We start from the raw sequence: 12598 nt of genomic DNA on the forward strand, positions 1-12598 counted from the left end.
CAAAGGGTTATGTATATTGTTCACACAAGGTCCCCAAGAAACTTCCTGAGGGTCCATGATGAGAAATTTAAAGACCCTTAAGTATATTTTTACATACAAGCATAAAGAAACCTGCAAATATGTATGCATGTCTCAGAACATGACAGGTTCCATGATGCAACCAGTCAGCCGTGTCAGCCCTCAAGTTTTTCCTTTCTAAAAACTGCCATATAAAGATAATTAAGACACATTTTTAAAATCCCATCCCCCCAGTAAATAAACCCACTGTGTTAACATATTTAAGATTCTGACATACATAGAAAACATGCTCTTTGGTGCAACAGCTAAATACGATGGGAAGGAGGGAAGGTCAAATTTACTTTAAATTGTCCTGGTACTTATTTTATAACTTTAAGATTAATGAAACACGAACGGATGTTGTGCTAATATGCATCTAAAGTGTATGCAGGCAATGTTATAGATGGTTATGCTAGCAATGGTGTCTAAAACCTGGGATGATATTAAAACAAATTTTAAAAGCCAGAAGAGTTAAATTAATCCAGGCATTAGAAACAAAAATAAAACCAGTTTGTCTCTAATATTTTAGTCAGCACTGTGTCCGGCTGGTTGCAATGCCTGCATTCATTTTGCTCTAGTGCAAAGGCTAATCACTTTAACCAATTTCTATTTCTCTTTTAAGGAAAGGGGGGGGGGACTTTTCACATGTTCACAAGTTTTTGAAGCACCTTGCGAAGTTGTTATTCTGCCTCTCTCGTTATAATCTCCCTGTCTAATCATTCCCAGTGGGCGTGGGGAAGCCGACACACTGGCGTACATTCCGTTAGCAGCCTTACTCCTCTGTGAAGTACTTATTTATTTTTCAGGAGTGCAGCACCCACATAGAGCACACAATCTTGGTGAAGACAAGATTTATCCCTTCCACACTGGAGCATGTGCCTGTGTCTGCTGTTCTGTCCACTGCTGTGCTACCAGTGGTCTAATTCATTTAACAGATTTACTCCTTTAAATCAGCTATCTGACAGGATTTTGCTAGCAAGACACTCAGCAACTGATGTGCTTTAAATTCATTTTGCTAGCAGACCTGCTCTTCCGCTGTTATCTCCCAAAGTATTCATTTGAGCAAGCTTCATTTCCACATCCAGGTTATATTGATAAGGGGGAGAGATCCATAAACCATCAACACAGGATATCTGTAGACATTGTGATCCCACCTTCCTTCCCTCGCCCAAAATGAAAGCTCTACCCGCACCTACATGCTTCTACCTACAACAGCTGTGCCTACATATTAACAACACCGATGAGGAGACACGGAACAAGGAAAGCAGTTCTACTGCACAGAAAGTAACATAGGAGGGAGGTGGGGGGAAACAGAGACAACATTTGTGCTGTGAGAAGCACAAGGCTTCTGTCTTTAGTGGATATCGTCCCACACTTGCAAACGCTGACATAAAAGACACACTGGCAGCATATTTCAAAACCAAAGAGCGATGGATTTACAAGGCAGGTTGATTTAATGATGACTTTTATTGAAAAAGTACGCTGGGTTTAGGCAGATACCTTTTAGTGCTGGTAAGTTAACACAGCGCCTAATTCAAGGAGACAGCCTGAGGAAGCAGTGCCGACAGGGAGAGAGAGCCGCAACGTCTCTATTACTCTCCTCGGCATCATAAAGGGGAGAAGAAAAATAGTATCTGAAGGGGAGCGGGGGAGCCGGGCTGCAGTTTTCTTTGCAAAATAATAATAATTTTTTAAAAAGAAAATCCATAAGAATGTACAAAGGGGCCCACGTGAAAACAAAACCACTTTGGCACCTGAACTAAGCGTCTGTGTTTAAAGGAGATCACTCCAGCTAAATGTTGCCACATCTTATTGCTCTGAAGTAGGGGATTGCAGGCCCTTTTCTCCCGAGACAGCTCCCCAGAATGGTGTTCCCACGGTGCATGGTTCAGCTTTTCACGAAAGGAGGAGACTGGGGTCTGCCCTCCTCCAGCAGAGATACTGCAAGGGAAAAGGTGACTGAGGAACAGGGAGTTGTTACGGTAGCATACTTTAGACAGGTTTGCTTCAGTTCAATTGCTGATCCATGAAGGGACAGATAGCCTTTCAGTGGTCATGCAAAGGGGGGCTCCAGAGAAAGTACACAGCCTATTTTGGGGGTCACTTATCGAGCCATAAGAGCGTAATCAACTTTATGTCTCTAGAAAAGAGCTTGAGTGCCCAAAATACTATTACGTGAAATACCGCAAAAGGGAACTTTGTCCTGTTCTGAGGAGCAAAGCATGAAGGCTGATATCCTAGGTGTAAGAACTGAGCATGTGAGGAACAGGTCAGAGGAAAAATATCAAAGGGAGCAGTGGGTGCAGTTTTAACTGATAAACTCCCTGAAAAAAGTTCTAGTTGTATACTTACAAATGCACCCTTCTGTGTATACACACACACACACAGAGGATATCTCCCTGCTTTCACACACACACACACACACACACAGACACACACACACAGGATATCTCCCTGCTTTCACACACACAAACACACACAGACACACACACAGGATATCTCCCTGCTTTCACACACACAAACACACACAGAGGATATCTCCCTGCTTTCACACACACACACACACACACACACACACAGCATATCTCCCTGCTTTCACACACACACACAGACACACACACACACACAGGATATCTCCCTGCTTTCACACACACACAGACACACAGACACACAGACACACAGACACACAGACACACACAGGATATCTCCCTGCTTTCTCACACACACAGACACACAGACACACAGACACACACACAGGATATCTCCCTGCTTTCACACACACACACAGACACACAGACACACACACAGGATATCTCCCTGCTTTCACACACACAAACACACACAGAGGATATCTCCCTGCTTTCACACACACACACACACACACACACAGGATATCTCCCTGCTTTCACACACACACACAGACACACAGACACACACACACACACAGGATATCTCCCTGCTTTCACACACACACAGACACACAGACACACACAGGATATCTCCCTGCTTTCTCACACACACACAGACACACACAGGATATCTCCCTGCTTTCTCACACACACACAGACACACACACAGAGGATATCTCCCTGCTTTCTCACACACACACACAGAGGATATCTCCCTGCTTTGAGGCATAGACATCTTTCTGTGCTTAGCTGCCCCAGTTTCAAGCAGAGAAAACGGCGTCTCTCCCAAGGTGCATTTGAAAATGGGTTTCCTTCCAATACACCTTACCGTGAAATCCATCAATGTCCATTTAAGAAAAACAAGGCACCATGTTATCATGTAACTCAAGACGAAGGAAAGGACATTGCGCCCATTCCTTCAGCAGGAACCGCAGCACGACAGAACGACACACCTGTTGAGCATCTCAACAAGGCACCGCGAAGTAAAGCCGAGAGGGGTAACGGAGGTACTTACATCTGTCATTTCGGTCTTCAGGACTGGACGAGGTCTCCCGGTCAGACATGAGGCCAGAGACCGCAAAGATCTTTTTCCCTGTGTCATCAACTTTGAGTGAGCCAGGGGAGCCGGAAGGGAGCTGGGTTCCAAACTCATACTCCTTGCCATCGGCATCCGAGAAGCGCAGGTGGGGCGAGTCTGTGTCATGGCAGTTTTTCAGGCGTTTGGCCGGCGTAAAGGCCGACTGGTAGCTCTCCCTGTCTTCAGTGGAGGCAAAGGGGCGGAAAGCCCCAACGCCGCTGTGGTTCAACATACTTATTGGTGTGCAGTCCAAGTTGGGGGGTGCAAACTGGGGGTGGAGGTGTAGCAAGGATGGGGGGAAGTCACGGTTCGCGAATGCCCCTGGCACCCCACCTTGCCGGTGATACATGGAGGCAAAAGTATACGAGCCATTGGTAAAGGGGATGTGCACGTCCTTATCCACTGATACCGGGACTCCAAAAGGTCTTGGCTGCTGACAGGGGATGGAAGCGTCCCGACTGGCTTCAGCAGTGGAGGCGAGAACCATCAGGGCCGGAGATGCCAGCGGGTTGGGAAGATAGGATGAGTTTTCCATCTTGAAGGCTGCCCGGTGTAAGTCCATCGGAGACTCTTTCCTCAACAGGATCACAAGGGGAACAATCTTTCCTGGAAGGAAAGTCAAGCGAGGCCTGGTTTTGGAGCAGGGAGATCACTGAGGCATCATCGCCGTCCTGAAGCTGCAGAGAAACAGAAGGGAAGAGAGAACACAAGTGGTGAGGCTTTTGCACTGGCTACTTCTGTACATTACATGCAGTGGGAAGGCCACATGCATTACAACCAACGGCCCAGCCACGCACCAATGTTCTCATTCACAAAAATCAACAGACAGCTTCACACACGGGTGGAACCAACTTTGGCCCACTCCACATGACAGAGGGAAAAATCCTACCAAAGACATTAGTATAAAGGATCTATTTGTAATATAAATATCCCCACATGTCAATAATCTAGGCGTGGTCTAAAATTAAGAGACATTCCCCACAACGGATCATCACAATTTAAGATATGTAAAACATACCATAGCTATTGTACATAATTACATGAACAGAAATAAACATTTATACAGTTGTTTAAACTGCCTATGATGCACAAGGAATGTGTGTAACATGTCTATTTTTCTCACACATTATGTATGTGTAGGTACATACACATATGCAGGTATACATTTTACATAATCATATAACACACACACACACACACACACACAGAGCATGCACACTCTTTCTTTTTTTTTTAAAAGGAGCGGAGACTTCATCAATAAAATGCCTGGCGTCTCTGACAATATTTAAAATCATAATGGGTGCCTCTGCCATGTGATCTCTGCAAATGTCTGCCTTTCGGGTCGGGGACAGCGGAGTACGCATCAGTAATTTTAGTTCCTAATGCACTAGCTCTTAAGTAGATTTGTAAACTGCTCTGTATGTGCCATTAACATTTAGAGGAAAATGTTAACAAAATTTCTGGCTTGCATTTTGCTGAGCCTCCTAGCTCGGCCAGATCCATTCGCCCAGCCACAAACCCCCTCAGAGCGAGAGGCAGAAAAATCCTTCCTTCTGTGTCTCTCTGAGTTTTCTGTTTTAATGGTTTGGTTTGGTATTTTCTTTCCCGATCAACCTAGTGCCTTTTCTTTTAAGGTTCCGCTGCCTACCATTCAGGCCCCAAGACCCTTCTTAAAATACAAGAACTGTAACTTTGAAACAACATACTAGCCTGCCAGAGCTCAAAGGGCTAAGAAAATCATATAATAATAAAAAGCTGTTACAAATTGTCTCTCTTAAATCCAGAGGGTCAAACATCTCAAATAAAACTTACTGAAAGAGTCTCTTCCTAATGGAGTGCCTTTTGTATTCCATGAATGAAGGAGCCTAGGTTAACAAACTGTATGAAATCCAGTCTATGGCTTTAATGTAGTCCAATTATAACATTTCCTTTCTCCCATCCTGTACCCAAACGCTTCAGTGACTGTTATTAATTGTAAAGATGAGTGGACATCATCTCTCGGCTTCCTCATTTGGCACTCTTCCTTATAGACATCATTGCTAAATTACCAGATTATGTATCTCACATTAACAGGTTTGCTCTCTTCCAAATTTTAAATAACTTTCCTGTCAAGTTCTAGCCACGGCGAGGGAGAGAGAGATGCCAAGGGCAGCATGTAAAAGCACAGAAAGCCTGGACACGCTTGTTTTGCTGCTTTCAGGAAAGCTGATCAACACACACACACAAAACAAAGGCACAAAACTGCATCCACAAGTGAATTTTGGGTTATTGGGGGGTTTTTCAGGCTGCTATAAAAAAAAATTAACACGCACATACAAATAAATAAGCCCTCACACAGAAATGAACTATCATTAATATGTCAGTGGGGCTAAGAGATCATTGGAAAATACGGTTTTAAAAAAAACAAAAAACAATCCAGCACCATTGCTGCCTCTTTGCCTCTTTTTCTATTTTTACTTGTTCCATCACCTCACGACATTAAACGTATTTAATAAATTAGTATTCTGGCCGCAACACTTGACACTCTTGTAGGATATTGTGAATCACTCCGGCCGCCTTATTCGTTTGCAAACTTCATTATGCCGGGAATAAATCAACACATTACAATATCTCACCCAGCCAAATTTAATTTTTTTTTAAACTCCCACTTCCTTTTTCGCTCTCTCTCGCAGTCTCTCCCCCCCCCCCCCACCCCCATGAGCAACATGTACAGATGAAACTGCGGCGGACCAGTCATTATGAAAATCTATAGTTAATACACTCCCGATGTCAAAATGTCATGGGTTTAAATACAGAACCCAAAATAAGAAAACGAACTGACCTTCTTAATTAAAAAAATATGGATTGCTGGATAATCAGCTTGATGGACCATCGGGGCGACTGTAAGGTAGTGGGCACAAGGCAAAGTAAGTAACTGTTACTTTTCTGCCTCTATGCTGATTTTCTTTAATTTAGCACCCCGTGCAAATCCAGATTAAAATAACTCCAGCTATTGATCTGAGCAGTGGAATTGACATTAATTTTAGTTCACTTCTCACTTTGCAAAGGGATCAATAGGAAGTAATAACAGCTGACATCCCCACTGAAAGGAGGAAAAAAGACGGGCTGGAGACAGAAATCGAAAAGCAACCAAATAAATCAGCAGCTACTTTTCCACGGCATCAGACAAACTCCAAACAGATTGCAAAAAGTCTTTGTTGAATTAACTAAACAAGGAGTGGAGGGAGTAGGGGGTAGAGATCAATCTATGAAGCTACATAAACTGTCTACCAGGCATCGAAGTAAGACGGACAAACCAAAAAATATTGTGATTTTTAATTTTTTTAAATGACTGCTCTGATATACAGAGAATTTTTTAAAGACATCTTATTTAAGGTGTATACAAATTGCCAGCATACTAATTGCAAGGTTAAATATGCCAAAACCAAGACAAATTGAATCAACAGCCTTAAGTTCGATCCATTAAAAAATATCTCACCAAGGAACAACTTCTTATCAGTAATCTCTAGCTCAAGTTTGATTCCTCTGTTTATAAAAGATTGTAACACTGGTTTGAATTAGGTAAAGAGAAAGACAGACAAAAATCAGTCTATCTATGACAGGTTGGATTTAGCAGGCATCACAAATATTGTGTGAGTGGAGAAAATAGGGCTGACCACTGATACCAGCATAAAAACCTCTTTGCTAATCAGCCTGGAAGGAAAGAACAAAAAACCGTGCATATCTTAAAGCATTAAGAGTTTCAATCAACGAATCACTTCTCTGCTACCAATTAAAATAAATAAAACACACTACTTTGTTTATTACAACAGGTTGCATTTTTATGGTCTCTCAACCATGTCCAAACACCAGAAATTAAAATAAAGGGACAAATTAACATTTTTCTCCTTCCAGGAACAAATGTCTTAAAACAATTAATTGGCACACTATTTAAGAAGCTTCGAAGCATTAGCAAAAACAGAGAGGAAATCAGGACAGATTTTTTTTTTTAAAAAATCATACCATACATTTACATTAAAGTTCTCCCCCCCCCGCCCCATAAATGTCAAGTAGGAATTTATAAATATGTCCTGTGCCGAAAAGCCAAAGATTATAAAACAAAATAACAATAATTAAGTGCTCCAATGGATTGGGAATTTGAACTAAACTGGATTTCCTCATCAAAGAATAAAACAATCGCAAGCTAGACAAGGAACCCAGAGGAGAGCTCACCGGCGGGCTAAGCCGCAAAGGGAAAAGAGCTCATTTTTTAAGGGGCGCAGGAGATGCCAGGGGCCGGCACCCGAGGAGCAGCTGCCGCGAAACCCGGTTTAGAACAACCCCTAAGGGCCAGGCCGGCCCGGGTCGGGCAGGCAGACTCGGCGGGCCGTGGAAACGCCTCGGTGCAAGGCGGAGGCGTGCGGGGCCAGACACCGCCCCCGGGCTCCGAGCGGCGGCCTCCCCGCAGGAACGGGGTCGCCCCGCTTCTCCTCGCTGGGGAAGAGCCCGTCCCGGATTTGGTTTTGCTACAAAACTTCTTGCAGAAATCTGGCCCCGCTGCCAACACGATCCGCGGGCGGCAAGCGAGCCAAACCAGCAGCGGGGGGAAGAAGAAAGGCCTTTCCCCCCCGCTCCCCACCCCCCAGCAATTGTTCCCAATTAAATTGAAAAGCCGAGGGAGGAATCGCAAGGGCGCTGGGGCTGGCCGGGGGGGACAGTGCGGGGGAGACTCCCCTCGGGGGCTTGAGCACGACAGAAATGCACCGGGGGGGGGGGTTCCCGACCTGCGATTGTCAGGGACCCGTCCTCCCCCGGCTCCGAAACTGCAGCCGGACAGATCCCCCCGAAGCACAGCGCGGGTTTGTGCGGGTCTGGGGGCTCTTTCCCGCAGGAGCCGCTCATTGCGGAGTCTGGAGATGTGCACAGTCGGCGTGGGCTTCCCTCATCGCTGTGACTTTGACGATTTGCTTCACAGTTTACATGTTCATCCCCCGCAAACTCCCCCCCCCCAAAAAAACCCTCCAAGGGGGTGCGTCAAGGTTTAAATTAGAAACAACACCAAAGAAAAAGCCACTGGACTGTCTCCCGCTGCAAATTAAACAGGTGTTTTCCTTCCCCCGCCTTCCCAAGTCTGGGGCGAGGGTTTTCAGGGAGAATCCTGCTAATTTCGTTTGGTCAGAAACGAAACGTCCCCCCAGAAGAGAACAGGGACATTAATGTGGGGAAATTCGCTCTCTTCTCCCCTTTCTCTGCCTCGACCTGCCTTTGCAACACTCGCATTAAATGCCACAAACCAGATCGTGCACAAAATAATGTTGTAAAGTCGGGAAAAGAGAGCTCGGGGAAGAGCAGAGACACGGAGACTGGTTTTTCTTGTCGTCTTCGGAATTATTTCCTCTTTTCATGGTGGTGGTGGTGGGGGGGGGGCTTTCCATCCCAATTCCTACAGTCCATGAAATGGTCAGAAACAAAGCTCATCAAATGGGAGGATGATTAGAGTGGTTTGAATGTATTGCAACAATCCCCGGCCATACACGTTTCCTGTGTGGACGGAGAAGCATTCAACGCCACTCTCTGAGCAGACAGTTCCTAATGATTTCATTGTGGCAAAACAGATGGTTTTTATGTATTTAGAGCTCAAGGTGAAGAATTAGTTTCCACGCTTCCAACCTAGTTACAGACTTCCCCGCTTTCTTTTTTTTTTTTTTTTTTTTTTTTTTTTTTTTGCGGGGAGAGGGGAGAGAGGAAGTTTTCTAGAAAGGATTCAGCCCCTGTAAGCTTTTGCTAGCAGTGGCGGGTGATGCAGGAAGTTTTCTCTAGGACATCAGTGAAAACACGCTCACTGCATTTCGCCTTCTCCGGCCAAATGGTTTTCCACCGTGCATGTCACACGCGGAGCGGTTTGAGCCTGTTCCGCTGACTATTTACACGGACTCCGGCCCTTTTATTTTGTTTTCAAGAATAAAGCAAGAACAAGTAGTTGGGGCCCCGCCGAGATTCGTCAATTTGATTCCCAGCTGAGAGCGGTTTGGGGGCGAGTCTTTCGGGGGAGGAGTGGCTGGGAGGGGGGGGGAGGGAGTTGTACAAACTTCCACCGTACCCCAAAATCACGACAAGTGGTAATTTGCAAAGCACGTTTTAAAAAAAACCAAATTCAATCCTCCATGGCGGGATGTGTATTTTCCGCTCCGGATTAAAATCGAAGTTCACACGGGCACTGCGCGACTGCCAAAAGGGAAACGCTTTGGCTTCAAGCTACTCCGGGTGCCCGGCGTGCTCGCCGAGCCGGCGGGGCTGCAGGCGCTGCGATAACCCCACAGAAATAAGTCTGAGGTTTTTTTAAAAAAAGACAAAAACGATGCGGGGTGGGGGGAGGGGCGTGGAGAGAAGATTTGTTTGTTTCCTCTCAGAAAGTTTTTGGTTCGGTTCGGTTCTGCAGCCCCTGGGAAATGAAGCGGGGGCTGCCCGGAGCAAAGGCAGCCCGAGAGCCCGCGGACGGCGAGGGAAAGCCAGGCAGTAACTCCCCTGGTTGCAAAAATAAAAAGTCAATAAAATACGGTTTAAAATAACCGGCTTTGAATTAAATCTGATCCGCACCATTTCCGGCTGCATTTGGAAACCTTCTGCCCCGGCACCTGATTCCCCCTTGTGCCCACTGGTCCTCACCCCCCGCCCCCCATCGCCAGCACCCCCGCAGAATAATCAGGGGGACGGTCCCAGAGACGCGGCCCCTCTCGGGTTGCAGAAGGAGGCGGCGGCGGCGGGGCTGGATCCTCTCCTTTGATCGGACTTGAACCCACTATCATTATGATCCCCCCCTTGCCTCCCCCGCCACTCGACACCCCCCCCATCCCATCCCGGCCCCCATGGCCAGCTGCCTGTGGTGGGGGGATTCAGGAGCTCGCGGCAATCCTTGCATGGGAAAATAAAACTTGCCACGCAAAGTTTGACTCCGCAGAGAGTCCGGATTTGCAGGGAAACCAAAGGGCACCGGCCTCCGTGACTCGGCTCAGGGTCCCCGCAGCCCAGGGAGAGAGGCGTGGGGGAGCCTCTCCTCCAAAGTTAGCCCCGGCTCCTGCCCCGCACAAGCTCCCCCCGCCCGGCCCCCGCACACACAAACGCGCGCACACACCTTTGTGATCTCCAGTACTCACAGTGGAAATTCCTCTGGAGATGGCTCCACTTTGTCAGGCTCGGGAAAGCAGGAGCAGAGCGCGGTGCATGGGAAGTCCTGGGCGGGTTTGCAGGCTGTCTTGGATTGCATGGAACAGATCAAGAGACTCAATTGGTGTGAGAGAAGGAGCAACGCTGCCTCTCAGCGCTGGCTCTAATCAGTGAATGAACTTCCACTCTCAGAGGGACTGGAGCAACACACACACACCGAGCCGGGCTGAGCACGGAATACATTAGGCCACTAAGGGAGTATGGGAAATGGAGTCCACCACTGGGGCACAGAGCTGGCCAGCCCAGGCCCGGCCCATCTTGCCCACTGACAGTGGCAAAGGTTTGGCTTCTGGCTAAGGGTTTGTGGCTGGCAGTCAGATTTTTTGCATACAGTTTTCAATGTTTTATTATTTCCCTTGGGAGTTTATTTAGTTCTTGTGAAAGAGAAGAATTAATAGGACTGGTCTATGTCCCCCAAATTTCCCTCACTCCCTGCAGCCGCCCCTTGGCCCTTACATGCAGCATAGCTAATCCTACCCTATCCTGTATGATAAAATTATACCCTATATTTACAGAACACCTTTTACCCTGAAGCTTCCCAGCGCACCATACAAATTATGGGCCAGTCCCACCAGCAACCTGTGCCCAGAACAACTTTGCAGCCATTCAAAACTCATAATAACAAAACCCACGCACCACAGGCCATGCTATCATTCATTCTCTTCTCGGGTATGAGAAGAGACACGCTCTTTTTTTGTTTTTTTTTTGTTTACACACATTTCTATGGCACTCAACGCGGTGCCACCTGACCACGTCAGAACATTAACTAATTTAACCTTGCACCACCAGTGGGAGGCAGGGGAGTGTTAAAAACATGATTCAAGTGGGGAAAGACAGGCAGAGAGACCATAAGTGACTTGCCGAGACTCATACGAGAAATCAGTGGCGGAGCCAAAAAGAAAATGCACGTCTTGTGACTCTCAGACTGTTTCGTATGCACACACACAACACTGGTATTTTAAGTGTAGCAGTGAGGAACATGATTCGTCTACCCACACTAGCGCACTCGTCCCTGTACACAAAGGAATTATTTAATTCACCTAAATGAGCACCTAAAGCTCATGCTCAGATAAATTGGTTAGTCTCTAAGGTGCCACAAATCCTCCTTTTCTTTTTGCAAAGACAGACTAACACAGCTGCTACTCTGAAACCTGTCACCTAAATCAGGAACTGATGTCAGAGACATTCATTCAGTGATGGAGGGAATCATTTTTTAACATTAAAAAATGTCAGTTCTTTCCTTTTTAAAAATAAATAATATAGAGACCGGTTTTTTGGCTCCCTCTTCTCTGATTGTGCATGGACACTGTGAAGTATAATGGGGATACATTTGTTATAAAGAGGGGAAGGAGGTCAGCTTCTTACTGTAACAACCTGGGTTGTTGTCTCTGTGTGTGCGTGTATGCAGCGTGTGAGCCTGTGCGGGTGTGTATTCCTGGCCTCCTCACTCTTTCATGAAGAATAGCAACAGCTTTTGTTTAAGGTGGGACTCATTACTAAAGTTATCTAGAACTCCAGTTTTGTCTGACTCTCCCAAAATTACATACGAGCCCAAAGCCAATGGGAGTTTTGGGTGGTTAAGAAATGCAGGTTCAGACCCTACCTCACACTTTGCAGAACATAAAGGTTTGCTTCTCTTGTGGATTGAAATCTATCCACCCTTTTTATATCACCTCAGGCAGACCAATGTTTTCTTAGGTAGCCAGCATGGTTGCATGCCCAATGCATGACTAAACCTTAACAGGATAAAAGTAGCCAAACAAAGCCTTCCTCCTTTTTACACTTAATATCTCAAAATAAAAATAACCTTGACATTCCAAGCCTCTGAAATCAGCAAACGCCTGTGTCTAAA

At 46.1% G+C, this 12598-nt stretch overlaps 1 protein-coding gene across 1 annotated transcript in view; it reads right to left on the reverse strand.

The window, feature by feature from the left end:
* RNF220 (ring finger protein 220) overlaps nucleotides 1-10815 on the reverse strand; it is a 330305-nt gene extending 319490 nt beyond the window's left edge. The window contains exons 1-2 of the mRNA XM_073357946.1: nucleotides 10677-10815; nucleotides 3481-4220 (exon numbers count right to left, since the gene is read on the reverse strand). Coding sequence (XP_073214047.1) covers nucleotides 3481-4105 — 625 coding nt within the window. The 5' untranslated portion in view covers nucleotides 4106-4220; nucleotides 10677-10815. The remainder of the gene's footprint in view (nucleotides 1-3480; nucleotides 4221-10676) is intronic.
* Nucleotides 10816-12598: the final 1783 nt, after the last annotated feature.

The sequence above is a fragment of the Lepidochelys kempii genome, chromosome 8, assembly GCF_965140265.1.
Source record: "Lepidochelys kempii isolate rLepKem1 chromosome 8, rLepKem1.hap2, whole genome shotgun sequence".
In the NCBI taxonomy this organism is placed as follows: domain Eukaryota; kingdom Metazoa; phylum Chordata; order Testudines; family Cheloniidae; genus Lepidochelys; species Lepidochelys kempii.